At 34.6% G+C, this 22,184-nt stretch overlaps 1 protein-coding gene and 1 long non-coding RNA gene across 2 annotated transcripts; both read left to right on the top strand.

Annotated features, from left to right (window-relative positions):
* Positions 1–698: 698 nt before the first annotated feature.
* On the top strand, positions 699–3,739 carry LOC149554307 (uncharacterized). Its single transcript, XM_089828429.1, has 5 exons — positions 699–1,150; positions 1,689–1,736; positions 2,474–2,536; positions 2,700–2,765; positions 2,872–3,739. The coding sequence occupies exons 1-5, from the start codon at positions 863–865 to the stop codon at positions 3,289–3,291; spliced, it is 885 nt and encodes a 294-aa protein (XP_089684555.1). The 5' UTR covers positions 699–862; the 3' UTR covers positions 3,292–3,739.
* Positions 3,740–5,544: 1,805 nt separating this feature from the next.
* On the top strand, positions 5,545–5,925 carry LOC149554308 (uncharacterized). Its single transcript, XR_016364350.1, has 2 exons — positions 5,545–5,677; positions 5,809–5,925. It is a non-coding gene; the product is annotated as an uncharacterized LOC149554308 (long non-coding RNA).
* The last annotated feature ends 16,259 nt before the right edge of the window (positions 5,926–22,184 follow it).

Consider the following 22,184-nt stretch of genomic DNA (forward strand, 5'->3'; position numbering starts at 1 on the left):
CAAACCTTGTGAATTTGTAACAAGTATATTAATTTATTAATAAAAAAGGACTATTCATTAAAATAAATAAATAAACTTAGATAAACACTTGAAAAGATACTAGTATTTAGATGTCTCTATTTTATTAAATTTACAACACTTATTTTCTTGTATTTGCACAAATTCAAATCCACATTCTAGATCAATTTAGTCTAACCTCCTAGATACATATTTGAAATGTAATAAAATATTATTTTGTAAATTTTAGAAAAATCACCCAAACAAACTTTATAATTCTACATCATGACAAGCACATAGAAACATGAGAGACACATAAGAAGCGTTAGTTCTCCCATATTCAAAATCCAACTAGAAATATTAAATTTTAATTCATTTAATTTCTATACTTAATTTGACATGAAAACTTCTATATGTAAACCAATTATTGTTTGATTATTTACTTCGAAGTGTCTAATTACGAGAGATTTTATATTAGTGGTTAATTGATTGAGGCTCAAGAGAAGAAAACATTAGAGTAAATAGTTTAGAAGGTGCAATATTCTGATTTCCTCATTGGCTTTTAGTCCACTTTTGGCAACAAGCACATCTCATCTCTTTCACGGCCCTCCTCTATGATTGCAACCCTAAAACTTCATGGAAAGGAAATTAGGAATCCACGTGGCATTAGCTTAATAAGCAGTCCACTTCCTATGGATTTTGTTTTTCAGCGCACATCATTCTGTTGCAGAGAGAGGGGAGGAGAGAATTAGCTTCAGGGGAGGAGGAAAAAGAAAGAAAAACCCCATTTATCTATCTCCCATTCTTCATCTTCACCGCATTCTCCTATTTGGTATTCGTATGGTGTTTACAAGCAATCGTAGAAATGGCTTCCACGGAGTCCATAAGAAAGCGTAGAAAGAAGTTTCATGCCCAGTTCACGGTTGAAGAATTGGATGTAGCAGAGGCCCTATTAACCTTCTGCTATTGTGGAGACAATGTTTTTTTCGAATGGGGTGCTAAAAGGAGAAGATCCCAGATTGCTGGAGGACGTATCTCTCAATTCTTCACTATTGGAGGCAGCCCGCTTACTCCACTCTCACTCTCCTGGAGTGAAGAAACAGATGATTATAATGGGCAGGGCAGTCCATCTCCTCAACCATCACTTGCACAGGTCAGAGGATTGGGTCTTTTGTTCACTTTCATGGGTTTCTGTATTACTGCTGGGTTGCATGTGGGTCATTGTTAGTTTTCGCATGTTACATTTATTTTGAAATTTGATTCTGAGTGGATTAGTATTTTGTTTATTTGTTTGAGAACGCCACTTTGTGAGCGCTTGATTTGTTCTGGATTAGCATTGCCGCTTTTGCATTTGTCTTTTCAAATTTTCTTTTTAGAGTTTCAAATATTTGATGAGTCTGTTTTTTTATAGCATCACTTTGTGGGGTGTCTGTATCTGTTCTTGATTGCATGTGGGTTATTGGCAGTTTTTATCTTACATCTATTTTTGTAGAAATTTAAGGATTGTCTTGGTCTTTTTAATTTTATCTTTTGAGAATTTTAATTTGTTGGGCTTCTACAGTATGTCTGGATGGCATACGGGTTATTTTTAGTGTTGTTATTTGCATTCTATTTGAAATGCGAGGACAAGATTAGTCCAGGTTTTTGAATTTAAGAGATGGGTCTGAGGAATAGTTCTGTTTGAAGTGCAGAGTGGAAGGGTTAGGACTACGCCCTCCAGAAGAGCTCCCAAGAAAAAGGTATGTAGCATATTGCTTTTGAATTTGGGTATATGAAGTTATTCCTATTTTGCTGTTATTACTGATTTTGGGTAATGTTTGTATTCCATTGTTTTTAATGAATTGGAACTGGTTTCTAGTCCTTCGTGGCCGGGGTATAGTTTTGTGCATGTAGCCATGAATGCTTATGCATGATGATGTTATTGGTTTTTAGGTTGTATCATTGGTTATGGGGTAGTACTGGAACTGGTTTCTTCTCCTTGGTAGGTTTTTTTATTGTTTTCTGCATGTGGGTATGTTTCCATCAATATGGGTCCTTATGGCAGTAGTGTGTGACTTTTTCTTGTGGAGCAAGTTTTACTGATATTAAGGTTGTATTTGTATTCATACTTCTTCTAACAAATTAGATCTAGTTGCTAGTCATCTATAATTCGTTAACAGCACTGACAGTGTGGATATGTGTAAATGGGTTTGGTTATGTATTGACACTATTGGTTTTTCTTTTGTTTATCTCTATGATTTTGGAGTACTGCTGCTATTTATGTTGCAAGTATATGGAAATAACGAATATTTTTAATAACGCCAAATAGTGGTAATATTGTATTCATTTGTTTTTGACCAAGTGGAACTTGGCTTCTAGTCTTTGATAGGTTTTCCATAGTTCTGTGCATCTGAGCATGTATAGACAAGAGTGGTTGGATATGGAAGTTACTGATATTTTGCTTGTATCACTTATTTTGGGCTAATGCCAAATTCAGAATCACAATGAACTGAGGGATTCAGTTGATGCTCTATTGTCAGAAAGGGACAGACTGAAAGAGGTTGGTGCTTCAACTTTTTCTTTAGAGCCTTGCTTCTTATTATTTTCTAAGCCCCTTCTTTTCATATTCTGTGGGATCTGTTATAGTTTGGAATATGCCATCAATATGGGCATAAGGTTTTTGTTTTAAGGGTACATTTCTTATGAGCTATATTATGGAACAGGAGGAACAGAAGCTTTTGAAAACCTATCAGGACTTGCGAGATAGAAATGAGCGTTTGAAGAACGAGGTGGGTCATTTCCCATTTACCATTGTAACAGTGCAACTGCTTTTGTATTTAATTTGCAATATGAGAGAAAATGCCATGTAAAATTTACTCAGTTGTGGTTTTGCAGTTGGCATTGCACGTTGATGGGAGACAAAAGTCGCAACCCATACCCACCACAAGGCCGACATTAACTGATCTGGACTTGGGGCAAAAAACAAAAACATCTCTATGTTTTGATGAATCATTGGGACTTGATGGCCACAACAATTCCATTGTTTCTGCTGATTCTTTAGCTTTAGATCCATCATGTAATGACACTAATAACAATGAAAAGTCACTATATCCACATTCTCCCAAGTGTTCATCTGGGTCTGGAGAGGAACATCCAAAACCCTCAAAGGATCTTCCCCAGGCAGCTATTCCAGATGACTCTAGTGAAGCTTTCCCTTATGCTACTATAGGTGGTTCTAGTGGCTGCAGGCTTTTCTCAAGGAACAAGACCACTTTAGCTACTGAAGCAAGCAATCAGACAGTAGAGCTTATTTGATCAAATATTGCTTTTATCTTAATTTTGGATAAAGCTGAAATCGAAGCTCCTAGCAGTTAGGTTGGTGGTTTTTATCTGTTACATACAATTTTTTGCAACCTCATCTGAATTCTAATCGTTTCAGCAGGCCAGAATTTTGTTAGATAGGGATGTATATTTGGTTCTTAGGAACAGCTACAACATTGGCTAACTTTGTATAAATGGACTGGCTATGAATAAGAGCAGCATGTTCTGAACAAATGTAGGTTGTAGGCAGCCTCATTTGATGTTGTTTAAAACGCATAGGAGGTTCTTTTTCTCTATAGAAGCAAGAAAGCTTTAAAGGATTTTAAATATTCGTGTGTGAGTGGCTCGAAAAGCATGCACTAAATCTGTGGCACTTATGGCTGGTGGAGATGCCCTATACGAGCGGTTTGCTACAAATTTAATAGAGAATATCTTTTATGAAGGGCATGCTGACAGAGTTGTTTGCAGAATTTTTACTTTACATTCTTGGATTTACTATGTTTGAGAAAATTTTGCCACACATTATATCATAACTTCTCAATATTGATTTTTAATTGCCCTGTAATATAAATGATACTGCAATTGATGAACGCAAATGGTGACCAGAAAGACATTTTAGAAAATTTAAAGCTGTGTTTTGAAAGTTTAGCCTTGGAGGGAAGGTTGCTTTTAGTTTTATCATTACAGAAATCCCCATGCACTGGAACCATGATTTTAAAGACTATACTTTTTTGGGTCTTAGATATGTAAACTTTTGTACAATTCTTTTTCTTTCATTTGCGTTTAAGCAATTGATTTGTTATGGAAAATCTGGGTATGATATTGCAGTAGTATTCCATTTTCACAGAAGACAGTTGTATGGCATCCAGCATAAAGTTCAGATGGCAGAGGCAATAAAGATAACGACAATACCTTGTACATAGAAGCATGTGCTGATACCATGATGACCTTGGTAATATATGAGTGAAAAAATTTGTTGCTTGTATTTTCCAGTATACTCATAAGCATTTATACATTAGGGGGTTCAAGGCCTGGCAACTCTGGTCTCAGACATCATGATGTATGCACTACAATTTAATTTTATAGCAATCTTTATTATACTTAAATCAGAAAGCCGTTTCTGAAGTACAAATAAATGAAATAAGACAATCATTGTGCAGAGAGAAGATTGAGCTGATGCTGTTGTTTCATGGTATTAGCTTATTTTGTAAGGGTCTATGGTCAATCTTCACATTGACAGCTTGTTTTGTTACGTAGGTACTTTGCTGCAAGCATGTACTAATAGAATCAAATATGATGTCTAAGGGATCTATGACTGTAGTGTTTTCAAGTGATTTGCTGTGTATGGCTCTTGCTTCTGTTCTTATTCTTTATTTCAATTTTTTATTTATTTTTAATGATGCAAGTCACAGAAATATCAGATGGCCTTTGAACAATGCAGTTGTATTTCTGAAGTAAGATAGACATAATTTTCCTAGGTGGATATAGCTTTTCCTTGAACTGACAATTTGAAATATAACTTTTCTCTGAGTGGAGATTATCAGCTATAGTTGCTTTACTTGATGGATTGCTTGAGGAACCATTAGTAGCTGCCAATAAATAGGTCTCAAATTTTATGACTTTCTATATAAAGAACACTCAATTAGAACTCTCTAACTATAGTACTGGCCATTGGGGAAACATTCTTCTTGTATTTGATGAATCGTGCCAAATCATAATGAAGCTCTTTTATATTTGATCCAGTTAGGGACATTTATCACATCCTGCATTTTGTGTTGAGATATCAGAGGTTGGGGGTTTATTTTAAAGAGTACTGAGTTTGACTTGCCCCGAGTGTCATCCTGCCAGGCAAAATGTACAGAAAGGTATGCAAACGTTATTAGATGGCAGTTTCTTTTTTTTTCGGCGTTTAGGAAGTTGTTGGTTCTCCTCTGTACAGTTGAGCACATTGATTATGTCTACATGTCAGATTTGGCTATCATAGAGTTTGACCCTGTTGGCACAAACCACCTATCTGCTTTCAGGAATTTTGTTGCACTTATTTGTATACCTGTGGATCTAAGCATCGGTCAAGTGGATGTGCATGCTAATGCAGTTCATGTTTCAGGCTACTACAGTAATTTTTGCAAAGGTGAAATTTATAAGCTAGCCACACTACTAACTTCTTATGTGTCTTGTGTTTTCTTTCGTCATCCTGTAAAACAGTCAAATCATAAGATGGATGGACTGTATGCATAAAATTGCCCAGACATTGTCAAAATTTTGAGGTGGATAATAGACTGCAAAGCTCAACATTCCAGCTTGAGATTGACCACATCGAGGAATGAATACTTCAATTTGAATGTGGAGAAGCGAGGATCAGGAGCACATTATATTGAAAGTGAGTGTCATTCTAATTGAATCATATCTTTATTTCAGACGACTTTGGTTATGCAAGAGTTCTGTTCATTATGAATTTGATGATTCTATGTTTTATATTTCATCAGTAGTTGTGTTTGTATACTGTGCAAGGGCGGTAAATATTGCAAGTTAAGAACTTCAGTTAATGAGGGCGTTCAAGAATATTTTGAAAGGGTTATCAGACCTACTTTCTGAAAGTAATGTATTATTTTCTGCATTCTTAGATCACTTGGATTTTGATCTTAAATACTGAGGTTTCTGCATTCTCAGAGATTTCCCAACGGTAACAACTTTGATAATATTGTATCATATTTCATCAGCCATTTGTGGCAGGATAACATAATGGTAGATTTCTCTCAGTCAATGTTCATTCAGGAATCAAGGCTTTGGCCGGCATTCAGGGAACAATAATTTCTTGAGAGTTACTCAGACTTACTCATTTGGTGCTTCTATTTTTATAACAGATTTGTATGTGTAATGTGAACTTTGATTTGCTTCCTGATGTAATCTTCGGTTCATTCAATAGCAGAATTGAGATGACAGATTTTTTTCGTTTGAGTATTTCGAAAAGCATTGCCCACCTTCTTGGAGCCACGATAAGGTAAGATTTAAAATCATTTTTTACCAGATGTCTATTCAAATCTGTGTATGACTATTAAGCTTACGAACATTTTTTCAATATGATGCCAAGTGCCAGTCGCTCTGCCAAACATAATTTATAATGATTAACAACATATCCAATTATAAAATATGCAGATCCACTTATAATTATCAGATCCTCTTATTAATAATCTTCATTCGTGCCTCCACTGCTCCACTGCCCAGATAAATGTAAGTACATGACGGGTTAACATGGGTATCAGTAGTTACAGTCAATTAATAACGAGTAGGATTTAACTCAAGATCGACTTAGATTGATACCGACAAAATAATATCACACAATGATGCTCGGCGGAAATAATTAAAAAAAAAAATTGATTTTGAGAAATTTAACTTCACTATGATTGCATAAGTTCAAATCATTGAGAAAATGAGATGTGAAGCTTTTTTAATGATCTGCCGGATCACTTTATTTAGAGAAATAATAAGGTAAAAACTGTAATAATTTAGGAACTTCCAGATCTGCTTATAAGGTAAAACAATTGTTTAGGTAGAAAAAGTTGTAATTGTCAGATCTCCTTTTTGTTCTTTCTCCTTTCGGCTGTATGTGGAGCCGAATTGATTATCCTATCAAATAGATTAATTTTTGTAGAATGCAATAAGGGATAATGGACACTCTAATTCTTGATGGTAAGTTGACAAATGGATACAACAATACTTATTCTGTTCTAGGTGATTTGGGGGTGAACCAAATGTCTAAACTTTATTGATTGTGTCTAAGAATACACAAGGTAGTACAAATTTATTGAGTGTACTAGAATATATGAAACACAAGTTAATGAAACATACAATTGAACAAGACTGGAACATTTTTAGTAGTATTGAACAGAAGTGTAAAGACTGCCCCTGCAAAATCAAGGCCACATCAGCAATCTCCATAAAATGCGGATAATTCAACGAGAGTCAAGGTCTTTTGAATATTGACCAGTCAACGATAGCTGATTAACTATCATTAACCTTAACTAAAAAAAATGATATACATATATGCTCAAAGTAAAAAGAAACCATAATTTCGTTACCTGAATACCAAGATGTACCGATTATGTCGACTACGTTGATAGGAGCTCAAAAATCTGTCTAAGAACAAAAGAGCGAGAATCTTGTAGGAGTGTTTTACCACCCTACCACAAAGCTATTAAGCTTCCTCAGAATCTTTCCTGACTTGAAAGATACACAGCCCAACAATGAGGAAGTCTAACATGTAAAACTTGGAGTAGTAATGGAAGGTGTGGTCAAATCAAACCATGTTAAAAAAAAACATTCACAAATAACATGGATAGCCGAATCAATGTATGAAAGAAATTCATTAACATTCCTTGATCAACATGTATAGATTAATTTTCTATCACATTCTAATTTCCACTATGCACTACCAACATATAGGCATACAATTAAAATGCTAGCTAAAAGTGTAAACACTTAATGGATACATTTAGTTTATGTCAGTGAGTATGGTGTCATTTCTAACATATCAATAAAATGTAGTTGTTCGTAAATCAAGCAAGGGAAATAATGGGTATCAAGTTAAGACACATCTTAACTAGTTCATCGAATCTCAACTATCCAAAAGAAAGAAACATTGTCGATATACTCACATGTGGATTAAAGACACCATATTAGACACACATTCGTCTGATCTACACTTCCTCAATTTACCCATAGTCAGCACCCTTCTAAAATTCATCTTCCTCACAAAAGAAAAATTAATCGCATATAGCTAACTTATTTAAAGAATAAAGCAGAAAGTGATCACAATCTTTCTCCTAGAAAGAAATAGAAGAAAATGAAACACTAAGAAAAATGGAACGCAATTTCCCATTTTTATAGAATACAATAATTTTTCACTAAAATCACTTCACAAGTGTAGGTATTCTTCCCATTTCATCATTTCATTTGATTCTCACATTAATTTACAAGGAATTTTAATTCTATATAATGGTAAAATTTCCTTTTTCTTACGAGAATGTTCAAAGACAAGCTCTTCTTACATTTTATATACACAAAATTTTCATCTTTCTTAATTCAAAAGAAAACAATTAACAACATTCATTATTAAATCACATAATCCATGAATCTTTTAAGATCTATCTAACCAAGAAAACACAGTAACAATATCACAAATTCAAATTCATTGAACCTAATAACTCTTTTCTAGGCCCGCTTTGCATTCAAGAAAAAAAATAAAAATGAAATCAAGTCATGACAAATTGAGAGTCAATACTTCAATTCATTTGTTTAGGTATCAAAATCAACCTTTACAGATAAGAAGAGTGATTTGATTTATAAAAAAATAACTATTCCAATGAGTAGAGGGAAAATTGAGGAACGAATTAAGCTTTTTAGCATAACTGAATCTATCTTACTAATAATAAGGGGTAGTTCTTACAGTAGGTAGTAGAAGTGTGATACTTTGATCTAGCAATCACGTGTTTGATACTAACAACCGATAGGTTCCTTATTGACATACCCATATATGAATGAGTAGTCTATGGTTGTATTTGTTGAAATAAAGAAAGGAATGATGCGACAATAGAAGACTCCACAAATTCTTATAATCGAAAGGTCATAGGTAATAGATTCCACACAAGATTTCTAGTGGGCATAAAACCTGGCACTAACATATTCAAATATCAAATTAACACACCAATCATCTCCATCATCACAGGATATATGACACAAAGGCAATGCAACTGAGCATAAGAGATCCGAACAAATCACATAAACTAGCTCATAAGAGCAACTCTCCAACAAAAATAAAAGAAGGAACAAATCCAAACAAGTCACAAAATGCTTGACACCATTAGTCATGTTTACAAAAGGACTTCAAATCATCTTGAAACCCTCTGATATTTACAGTGAAAACTATAAAAGAAAGGAAGGATTGCTTTTTCCTATCAGCAGTTAGAAATTGTGATATGAATGTACACAAGTTCTCCTACAAGTGCAACATTATTCATCCAATTTAATTAAACAGAAATATAAAATTGGCAATCTATGTTACTACCAAATTAGTTTGTATATAGTTACTTAAAAGCTAGCATTGAAAAGAGAAATTTGAGTGATCAAATTTCAAATAATAATCAACAAAGTGCACTTTTGTTTCTTATAGGATTCCACTCCCATAGTTTGCACATCTTTGTTTTTATCTGTATATCTTATCTCCAGTTGTTGGGCATCCCCATTCAACTTAAACAACTCAAATACCGTGGTTTGCAAGTCATGCAGAGAAAGGCCGCTAGGACTCATGACAAGGTGCCTCTTTTCATCTTAGTATTTAACCTTGACATTGACAAGCATATCTTCCGCCACTAATAATATTGCATTGGTCATGCTCCCACGTCCCATTTGAGTGTGACTTCATTAACATTTGAAAATACTCTTTCATATTGACTAACATTCTGCTCCACTTGCTATTGGGTTTTATCAATTTCACCAATTTTGGATAGAGAATCGTCTTCAGAGATGGTAGAAAACCTCTCATTATTGTTATAAAAACAGGTAATAGGAAATCTAGTATAACTACGTCCATGCAAGAAATTGGTTTTGTGATACCTGAAACATAATGCCATTCAAGCAACTGCAACAGAGTAGCCGGTTATAGAGGTAGAGCTACCACAACACACGGATTACCCCTCATAAAATGTTCGGTAGAAGAAATAAGGGGCTTTCGCAAAAAATAATTTGTAACTATTTCCTAATCTATCAAATGTGTAACGAACCCCCAATTCTTTGCATTCCCCAACTCCTTTTTTCAACAGTCGTATGTTATTATTATACTGTAAAATTATTAGGCTTAATAAGTACATGACACAACACCACCCCTTCTATTCGGAAGTAAGAGAAATGGGTTGCTACATCCACCCCCCTTAGATAATGCATCGTCCCGATGCAGATAAGAAAGACAACACAAAAATATTCATAGAAATTTAAGAAATCTAATTAATAGGACTAGAATCTAACTTTCATTACTCACAATAATGCATGCAACCACATTCAATTATATCAAAATGTTTCCTTTCTGCTCTAATAAGGTCAACTTTTCATTCCCTTAAATGAAATCTACATTTTGTTTGAATGCTTTCTAATAAATTCTACACATAATCTCATGGAAATAGTCTTTTCAAGACAATATTCACACATCTATTACATAAACACATGTATAAGAAATCATTTCAGGATCATTTTCTACATGTGGGTGTGTGAATTCCATTACCATTCTACAGTTTTACAAGGTTAGGCTACCTCTCTCTGACAATATTCCCCCTTTCTAATGATGTGTCATTCCCTCTATTTCATTACAAGAACAACACCAAATGTCAGTCCATCATATATCAGAAATCTATTGATTTTCCAATGAAATGCCAAATAAGATACTTTCTTATTTGAATGATTCTCAAAATTAAGTAACATATTACATAAAATCACATGATATCACACACATACCTGTGCTTACTTACCATATCTTGGCATCACCCGTGGATTTGACCCTGCTAGCAGGTACTTCATATCCACATCCTATCATACTTATACACATGCACTCTGTCATGTCTCCTTTTCAAATAATTAAAAATAATAATCTTTTCTAAGGCAGGCAGGCCCAAAAAAGGTGAAGTTTCGGAAAAAGGGGATAATCTTTGGAAGCTAATGAACTAATAAATGAAAATTATTATTAAAATATGTTTCATTAACCCCTCTTGGACATGAGTTAGGATTATGCCCTCTTTTAAGGGGTTTGGAGGCATTTTGGGCTCATTTCAGAACTTGATTTTTGCTCATTTCTTTGTTATTCTTCAGAGGCTGCCAAACCTATGGAGAAGGAGACCCAAGAACGGGAGTTTGTAGGTTTTCAGGAAGGCTAAGGATGGGAGTTTGAAGCCATTCCATGTGCATGCTCATGCAGAGTTTGCCTTTGTACTGAACAGTGCAGATTTGTAGGTTTTCGGGTGTTTTTTTTGTAAGAGTTTGGTGTTTCCAATTTATTAATAATATGTGAAGCTATGAAGTTTTTGGCACTATTTCCGGCATACCTGATTTGGGGTTTATTGAGAAATTGGTGGATCTTTGAAATATTGGTTGTTTGATCTTAAAGATCTGATTAGAGGCTTGAAATATCATATAAAATCAGAGAAAGGGACATTTCGGTGGTATCAGAGCTATGATCTTGCTAGCCTGAGGGTTTGTAGAAGTTTGCATGTCAGTTTTGACAACTACCCAAATCTTGCATGTCATAATTTATAGTTGCATGTTGCTTCTAATCAACTGCATGTCAAAATTTATGGTTGCATGCTACTTCTAATCATTTGCATGTTAGTTCTTGGTGAATTTGGTGGTTGCATGTTGCTTCTAATCAGCTGCATGTCAAAATCTATGATTGCATGCTACTTCTAATCATTTGCATGTTAGTTCTTAGTGAATTTGGTGGTTGCATGTTGCTTCTAATCAACTGCATGTCAAAATCTATGGTTGCATGCTACTTCTAATCATTTGCATGTTAGTTCTTGGTGTTTGAAGAAGTTATAACCTATTGGGGTTACACTCTACTTTATCCAGAATGGACAAGTATAGTACAAAGTCTCAGAGGACACAATCTTGGACAATTGATATCCAGAGTCAGAACAGTAGAAAGGATGGTTATTTAGACATTCGAGATAAACTTAGGAAAATAAGCCATGACATGTCTGAACAGTTGGTTGAGCACCATCGTATGATGAATGACATGTTGTCCGACCCAGCTAAGGTGGATAAGTTGACTAGATTTCTATTTGGCAAATTTTCTCACAGGGCAGGTGACACAATTACCAAGAACTTGTATGAGGAGTTTGAGAAACTAGCTTATAGCCAGTAGAGGTCTCAGATTCTACTCTGCCACAGGAGGTAGTGAGAAAGGATATTACACAGATTGATAGTAATGGTCAACTTGATACTCAAATTGAGACAATTGTATACAGGTCGTTAAAGGGTGATATCACAGGTATTCAGGATGGTATAGTTACAATAGGTAGTGACTACAATGTAGTGGGTTCAGATGATGATTATGAGGATGTTGTTGTGCATGATGGTGAGATACCTAGTAGAGATGAGTAGACATTGAGCATTCATGACTTTGCTGAGAAAGAGTACCAAGCATAGTTAGATGCTTCGTCACATGAGGTTGAGGCTGGTAGTACTTCACACGATTTGTCCAGCCAACTGAAAGTGAACAAAGACAGTATTGTGACTTCATTATCTCATCATGACAGGTATGTGGAGTTAGTTGCTATTGGTCATATTACTCAAGTGAGGATTTTGCTTGAGTTGCCAGCTAATTCTAGTTTACAGATATAGACTCTAGATTGTTATATTGGCATTTGGGATTCAGTTGACTGGAGATCTTTAACACTTTTTGGTAGTAGTGTTTGTTTGGGTGCTATCATGGATTTGATTAGCAGATTGCATGGTGTTGTCTTTTCTTGTGCTAGCAACTTGTCCGATGTTGGTATTAGTTTTTATACATTGGTGTTGGGCTTTGTTCATATATCCAGTTGACCATACTTGCTGGAATGTGTTGATGATCTTTCATATTTGGTAGTGTGTACAGATGAGTCCCAGGATCATATTGACATTGATGACATCCAGGAGGATGTAGTGGGTAGTTTTGAAGACTTAGTTTCCTTGGGTACAAAGGAGTTGGACAACAGTTCTACAGTTTTTGATACTCCGTTTGTTGATATGAGCTTTAGAGTTGATTCACAGGATATGGATGGTAATACTCTAGAGACTAGTAACTTTAAGGATACTCCTTTAGACAGTGCATCAGAGGAGGTTTGTAGGAGACAGTCAAGCCAGTGCTATCATGTGTCTAATCAGTTGAGAGTTAGTGAGCGAGACATTGCTATCGCTTGCCAACATTTCGATGTTGCTCGTCAATTGTTAGTAGTTTATGGATGGGGTTCTCCTACTAGTGATGAGCAGGGAGGTAGTTATCTTTCCTTGACAGAGTTCCACTCTTTATGGGAGGCTATCTAGATTTTGAGATAGGATTATATGCAGTTGGTAGCTAACAGGGATTATCTTATGGAGTGGGGCAGTACAACATATGATGCATTGTTGGCCAAGGAAGATGAGGTGAGTGAGCTTACTGAGCAGCTTGAGGTGACTTCTAAGATTCTTGAGAGTACATAGTTGGCTTTCAAAGAGTCACAGTTTCATTTGGCTAAGGTGATCATGGAGTTAGAGAAACTACAGTCTTTACTAGATTCTGTACAGTCACAAGCTGTGGTGTTTGATGATCCGAGGATGTCCATGGTCGAGATTGTCAAAGATAGTAGAGATGGGGATGCATCCATCCTTGATACTAACATTGGCATATCAGGTTCATCCCCACTAGAGTTAGGTTCAGTTGAGTTGGCTGCTGCAACAGATTGTTGTGGTATGCCTGACATGGTGGTGACCTCTAGCACTAATGGCACAAAGACTAGAGATGTTGTATCAAAGACCATGTGTGATGTTGGTGAGCCAATAGTTGGCATGGTTCTTGCTAGTAATACTACTCCCTTGGCGATGTCTTTAGAGATAGTAGTCAGTTCCAACTTGGTTAGTGATCGATTGCAATTAGTTACATCTGGATTGCAGTCTGAGCCACTGACTAAGATTGGTGCATTCTATCAGCATTACATTGTGAGGTAAGCTCATCAATTTACCTTTGATGACCATGTTGATGAGATGATGATACAGAGATGTACTTTGGTTCCTAGTGCTTATCATCAGTTATGGGATAGTTTGACGCCTTGGGATGAGAGTTCTGATGGGCACGACATGGCGATAGGTTCTGCAGTTGATAGCTTGATAATATGTGACTTACAGTAGGAGTTTCAGAGTGATGCTTCAACGGGTGTTGTTATTGATTCTACTCCTTTGGCTATGACATCTCTTGACTTAGCTGGTGATCAGTCACAGTGGGTTGTATCACTTGTTCATGGTGAGCCATTGACTGAGGTTGGTTTTTTTTGTCAACATTATATTGCAACATATGTATATCAGTTAGCATTTGATCCTTGTGTTGAGGAGTTGATGGCAAGCAAATTTGGTTTGGGTTCCAATTCTTGCTGTTTATCTTGTGATGGCTTTTCACCATCAGGGGTGCATGGGAGTTATGGTTATGAGACAGTGGTCAGTGATCTACAGAGTTTTGTTGACTGCAGGAGTTGTACAGTGTGTGGATTCTCCATACTTGGTACAGTTTCATTCGAGAGCATTCACCATTGTTGCAGAGTTGGATTGTACATTCCGCATAGGCCAGTGGAATGCGTTGATGGTATTTACTGTGTTGGTAGTTTGATTTGTCCACTTTACTTGGGTTTTGATGTTCTAAGAGTTTGTGTCTCGTGGGTTTCTAACTGTGGAAGTTGTGACTTTGGGGTTTGGTTGAGCAGTAATTGTCAGTTTGATTATGGATTCCTCTTGGTTATATTGCAGAGGATATTGTAGGAGCCTGTGTTAATTGACAATAGTATAGTTCATGACTACATTTGGGATCCAGGTGGATTGATTGGTTTATTGTTCAGCCATTGCTTGAGGAAAAGCAATATTTGGAAGGGGAGGACTTGTCATGTCCCCTTTTCAAATAATTAAAAATAATAATCTTTTTTAAGGCAGGCAGGCCTAAAAAAGGTGAAGTTTCGGAAAAAGGGGATAATCTTTGGAAGCTAATGGACTAATAAATGAAAATTATTATTAAAATATGTTTCATTAACCCCTCTTGGATGTGAGTTAGGATTATGCCCTCTTTTAAGGGGTTTGGAGGTATTTTGGGCTCATTCTAGAACTTGATTTTTGCTCATTTCTTTGTTATTCTTCAAAGGTTGCCAAACCTGTGGAGAAGGAGACCCAAGAACGGGAGTTTGTAGGTTTCCAGGAAGGCTAAGGACGGGAGTTTGAAGCCATTCCATGTGCATGCTCATGCAGAGTTTGCTTTTGTGCTGAACACTACAGATTTGTAGGTTTTCGGGTGTGTTTTTTTGTAAGAGTTTGGTGTTTCCAATTTATTAATAATATGTGAAGCTGTGAAGTTTTTGGCACTATTTCCGGCATACCCGATTTGGGGTTTATTGAGAAATTGGTAGATCTTTGAAATGTTGGTTGTTTGATCTTAAAGATCTGATTAGAGGCTTGAAATATCATATAAAATTAGAAAAGGGACATTTCACACTCTCAATACCTTTAGCTCATCCATAATGTCAATAGCTAAAGAAGATAATTTTTGAGTTATAAATGTCAAGAGTCAATATTTTCCTTTAACTCATCTTTAATCAAACCTTGATCATGAGTAACAAAAATAATCAACCATACGTACCATCTACATGCGGTGCTCACTAAGGGAGTAAGTGTCCACATCAATAAGTCAATGTCCATGAAACATAATCAAGTAACATAATCATGAAATACAAAGATATCCACACATAAAATCATCAATGTACTCATCAATATTTGATCATCATAATGCTTACATATACTTGTAGAAGTTGACATACAATGTAATTACATCATAATGCATCACATATATCCAACCAATATGATAAGTAAAATGGATGATAAAAAGGCCACATAGTCAATTGTATCAAGCGACTTTGAGAAAATAAAATAATATCCCAATAGAATATATCCACCAAGGTCTTAGTCAAATACATAATGACAAAGTCTATATCGAACAACACATCAACTATAGCCAAAATAGGCAATGCAAGATGACCAAATCATCAATTTAATGTTCATTGACTAGGTTGACTAAATAAAATGGGTCAACAACTTCATGCAGTAGAACTCACATACATAATGGATCATCACATACACATAACACCCATGTAATATATATTCTCAAAGATAGATAAAAGAAGGATCCATACATACCCTTTTCCATTCTCATAGGAAGATCATGTATTATAAAACTTGCCACATAGGTCAAATATTCAAGTTAGGTCAAGAATAGAAGTAAACTACCTGTAGTTGAATGAACATGTGGATAAAATATATTCCAATTAATTATGCAACTTCATTCTAGTTTCCCATTACATGTTGAAATGATAGATACTTTAATAGTAACTTTTCATAAACCAATTATTGACCAAATTGTCGAACACAACATATCATCACATGAATATGCCATAAATGAATATACTTAAGAAGTTGACCAACATGTCAAACTTTATTTCATCGTATGTAAGAACCATGCCCTACTAAGCAATTTCCACATCATCAATTGCAAAAACCATATAATAATCACGCAAAGCACTAGTTTAAATAGTCAACAACTATTTCATTCATCATGTTCAAAGGTTAGCAAGTAATTATCCATTTAAGAAGGTAACACATGAAATTATCCAAGGATCTTGACCTACCTGCATGTCGGACATGAAGCAATAAGCACATCATACAAGGGAAATGACATCTACCATATGATCAACACCATTAAGTAAGTCATCTAGTTATGCTCACCAATCACCTGCAAGGATCAGTAAATCTATTTTTTTTATCAATTCAGTGACCTTAGGCCTCAAGCCCATCTCATCACAATAGTGTGCTTAACCAACATATAAGCACAGGTTGTGATGTATGGTCTTCACACCATTCAATCATCATATAAAATATGGTTGAGGTGCTTTCTTGCCCAACCATTAAGCCTTACACTTCCTTGGGATCCTACTTAACTCGTAGAATACCCAACCCTATAATGCCCAATTATTACCAATAAGCATTTCCTTGGGATCCTACCTAACTCATAGAATTACCCAACCGAAAAGTGCCCTAGTAATACAAAAGGTACTTTCTTGGGATCCCACCTAACATGTAGAATTTCCAATTATGGAATGCCCATAAAATACCAAAGACATGAGGTATCTAGTGCAGCCATGAAACATACTACTTCCCACATATGTCCAAGTAGCCATAATCATGGATGTGGCAGGGAGATGAAACATGGGCAAGCATATCAATTAAACATATGCTCTGATACCATCTGTAAAGACTGCCCCTACAAAACCAATGCCACATCAACAATCTCCATAAAATGTGGATAATTCAATGAGAGTCAAGGTCTTTTGAATATTGACCAGTCAATGTTAGCTGATTAAGTATCATTAAATTTAACTTAAAAAAATGATACATATACATATATGCTCAAATTAAAAGAAACCATAATTTCATTACCTGAATACTGAGATGTATCGATTATGTTGACCATGTTGATAGAATCTCAAAAATCTATCTAAGAACACAAGGGCAAGAATATTGTAGGTGTGCTTTACCACCCTACCACAAAGCTATTAAGCTTCCCTGGAATCTTTGCTGACATAAAAGATACCTAGCTTGACAACAAGGAAGTCTAACATGTAAAACTTAGAGTAGTAATGGAAGGTGTGGTCAAATACAACCAAGTTAAAAAAAAACATTAACAAATAACATGGATAGTCAAATCAATGTATGAAATAAATTCGTCAACATTCCTTGATCAACATGTATATATTTAATTATCTATCACATTCTAATTACCACTATGCACAACCAACATATAGGCATACAATTAAAATGCTTGCTAAAAGTGTAAACACTTAATGGATACATTCAGTTTATGTCAGTAAATATGGTGTCATTTCTAACATATCAATAAAATGTAATTGTTCATAAATCAAGCAAGAGAAATAACGGATATCAAGTTAAGCCACATCTTAACTAGTTCATCGAATCTCAACTATCCAAAAGATAGAAACATTGTTGATATACTCACATGTGGATTTAAGGCACCATATAATACACACATTTCTCTAATCTACCCTTCCTTAATTTACCCATAGTCAACAGCCTTCTAAAATTCATCTTCCTTACAAAAGAAAAATTAATCACATATAGTTAACTTTTTTAAAGAATAAAGCAAAAAGTGATCCAATCTTTCTCCTAGAAAGAAATAGAACAAAATGAAACATTAAGAAAAATGGAACACAATTTCCCATTTTTATAGAATACAATAATCTTTCACTAAAAACACTTCACAAGTGTAGATATTCTTCCCATTTCATCATTTCATTTGATTCTCACATTAATTTACAAGGAATTTTAATTCTATATAATGGTAAAATTTCCTTTCTCTTACAAGAATGTTCAAAGACAAGCTCTTCTTACATTTTATATAAACAAAATTTTCATCTTTCTTAATTCAAAAGAAAAAAATTAACAACATTCATTATTAAATCGCATAATCCATGAATCTTTTAAGATCTATCTAACCACGAAAACATAGTAACAATATCACAAATTCAAATTCATTGAACCTAATAACTCTTCTCTAGGCCCCCTTTGCATTCAAGAAAAACAAAAAATGAAGTCAAGTCATGCCAAATTGAGAGTCAATACTTCAATTCATTTGTTTAGGTATCAAAATCAACCTTTATAGATAAGAAGGGTGATTTGATTTATAAAAAGATAACTATTCCAATGAGTAGAGGGAAAATTAAGGAATGAATTAAGCTTTTTAGCATAACTGAATCTATCTTACTAATAATAAGGGGCAGTTCTTACAGTAGGTAGCAGAAGTGTGATACTTTGATCTAGTAATCACATGTTTGATACTATTAACCGATAGGTTCCTAATTGACACACCCATATAGGAATGAGTAGTCTATGGTTGTATTTGTTGAAATAAAGAAAGGAATGATGTGACAAGAGAAGACTCCACAAATTCTTATATGTAATCGAAAGGTCACAGTTAATAGATTCCACACAAGATTGCCAATAGGAATGACATCTAGCACTATCATATCCAGATATCCAATTAACACACCAATCATCTCCATCATCAACGGGTATATGACACAAAGGTAATGCAACTGGGCATAAGAGATTCGAACAAGTCACATAAACTGGCTCATAAGAGCAACTCTCCAACAAAAATAAAAGAAAGAAAAAGGAACAAATCCAAACAAGTCACGAAATGCCTGACACCATCAATGATGTTTACAAAAGGACTTTAGATCATCTTGAAACCCTCTGATATTTACAATGAAAACTAAAACAAGAAGGAAGGATTGCTTTTGCCTATTGGCAGTCATAAATTGTGATATGAATGTACACAAGTTCTCCTACAAGTGCAACATTATTCATCCAATTTAATTAAACAAAAATATAAAATTGGCAATATGTGTTGCTACCCAATTAGTTTGTATATACTTACATAAAAGATGGCATTGAAAAGAGAAATTTGAGTGATCAGATTTCAAATAATAATTAACAGGGTGCACCTTTGTTTCTTACAGGATTCCACTCCCACAATTTACACATCTTCATCTTTGTTTGTATATCTTATCTCCAGTTTTTGGACATCCCCATTCAACTTGAATAGCTCAAATATCGTGGTTCGTTGGTCGTGCAGAGAAAGGCCACTTGGACTCATGACAAGGCAATCCTTTTTTTAAATTGTTTCCTAACCTGTCAATTGTGTAACAAACCCATAATTCTTTGTATTCCCCAACTCCGTTTTTCAATGGTCATACATTATTATTATATTGTAAAATAATTAAGCTTAATAAGTATGTAGCATAACAACACCCCTTTTATTCAAAAGTAAGAGAAATAGGTTGTGACATCCACCCCCCTTAGATAATGCATCTTCCCGATGTAGATAAGTAAGCAAACACAAAAATATTCATAGAAATTTAAGAAATCTGATTAATAGGATTAGAATCAAACTTTCATTACTCACAATAATGCATAAAACCACATTCAATTATATCAAAATGTTGCCTTTCTACTCTAATAAGGTCAACTTTTCATTCCCTTAAATGAAATCTACATTTCATTTGAATGATTTCTAATAAATTCTACACATAATCTCATGGAAACAATCTTTTCAAGATAATATTAACATATCTATTATGTAAACACATCTATAAGAAATCATTTCAAGATCATTTTCTACATGTGGGTGTGTGAATTCCATTACCATTCTACAGTTTTACAAGGTTAGGCTACCTCTCTCTGACAATATTCTCCCTTTCTAATGATGTGTCGCTCCCTCTATTGCATTATAGGAACAACACAAAATGTCAGTCCATCATATATCATAAATCTATTGATTTTCCAATGAAATGCCAAATAAAATACCTTCTTATTTGAATGATTCTCAAAATTAAGTAACATATTACATTAAAATTATATGATATCACTCAGATACCTGTGCTTACTTACCATATCTTGGCATCACTTGTGGATTTGACCATGCTAGTAGGTACTTCATATCCACATCCTACCATACTTATGCACTCACAATATCTTTAGCTCATCCATAATGTCAATAACTAAAGAAGATAATTTTTGAGTTATAAATTTCAAGAGTCAATATTTTCCTTTAACTCATCTTTAATCAAACCTTGATCATGAGCAACAAAAATAATCAACCATATGTACCATCTACATGTGGTGCTCATTGAGGGAGTAAGTGTCCACATCAATAAGTCAATGTCCATGAAACATAATCAAGTAATGTAATCATGATACATCTAATTCATCATCATTTAAATCATCATGAAATACAAATATATCCACACATAAAATCATCAATGTACTCATCAACATTTGATCATCATAATGCTTACATATACTTGCAGAAGTTGACATACAATGTAATTACATCATAATGCATCACATATATCTAACCAATATGATAAGTAAAATGGATGATAAAAAGGCCACATAGTCAATTGTATCAAGTGAATTTAAGAAAATCAAATCAAATTCCAATAGAATATATTGACCAAGGTCTAAGTCGAATATATAATGACCACGTCTATGTCGAACAACACATCGACTAGAGTCAAAATAGGCAATGCAAGATGACCAAATCATTGATTTAATGTTCATTGACTAGGTTGAGTAAATTAAAGGGGTCAACAACTTCATGAAGTCTTAGAACTCACATACATGGTGGATCATCACATATACATAACACCCATGTAATATATATTCTCAAAGATAGATAAAAGAAGGATCCATACATACCCTTTTCCATTCTCATAAGAAGATTGTGTTTCTGTACACTTGCCACATAGGTCAAATATTCAAGTTAGGTCATGGTTAGAAGTAAATGACCCATAGTTGAATGAACAAGTGATAAAATATATTCCAATTAATTATGCAACTTCATTCTAGTTTCCCATTACATGTTCAAATGATAGATACTTTAATAGTAACTTTTCATAAACCAATTATTGACCAAATTGTCGAACACAACATATCATCACATGAATATGCCATAAATGAATATACTTAAGAAGTTGACCAACATGTCAAACTTTATTTCATCATATGTAAGAACCATGCCCTACTAAGAAATTTCCACATCATCAATTGCAAAAAACATATAATAATCAAGCAAAGCACTAGTTTAAATAGTTAGCAACTATTTCATTCATCTTGTTCAAAGGTTAGCAAGTAATTATCCATTTAGGAAGGTAACACATGACATTATCCAGGGATCTTGACCTACACGTCATCCATCCATCACAATACATTTTTTATAAATACGTGAAGTATAATTTAAAGCATCATACCTTCATGGGCATCATAGAAAATGTCGACTTGCATGTCGGACATGGAACAATAAGCACATAATACAAGTGAAATGACATCTACCATATGATCAACACCATTAAGTAAGTCATCCAGGTATGCTCACCAATCACCTGAGAGGATCAATAAATCCTTTTTTTTATCAATGCAATGACCTTAGGTCTTAAGCCCATCTCTTCACCATAGTGTGCTTAACCAACATATAAGCACAAGTCATGATGTATGGCCTTTATGCC

The sequence above is a fragment of the Cupressus sempervirens genome, chromosome 5, assembly GCF_028749045.1.
Source record: "Cupressus sempervirens isolate cs-2001-9-10 chromosome 5, ASM2874904v1, whole genome shotgun sequence".
In the NCBI taxonomy this organism is placed as follows: Eukaryota; Viridiplantae; Streptophyta; class Pinopsida; order Cupressales; family Cupressaceae; genus Cupressus; species Cupressus sempervirens.

Excerpts from the sequence above, each read along its gene's own strand:
- LOC149554307 (XM_089828429.1), top strand. The coding sequence starts at position 863 with ATGGCTTCCACGGAGTCCATAAGAAAGCGTAGAAAGAAGTTTCATGCC. Across the intron at positions 1,151-1,688 it reads CTCAACCATCACTTGCACAG|AGTGGAAGGGTTAGGACTAC; the intron begins GTCAGAGGATTG and ends TTTGAAGTGCAG. Across the intron at positions 2,537-2,699 it reads AAAGGGACAGACTGAAAGAG|GAGGAACAGAAGCTTTTGAA; the intron begins GTTGGTGCTTCA and ends ATTATGGAACAG.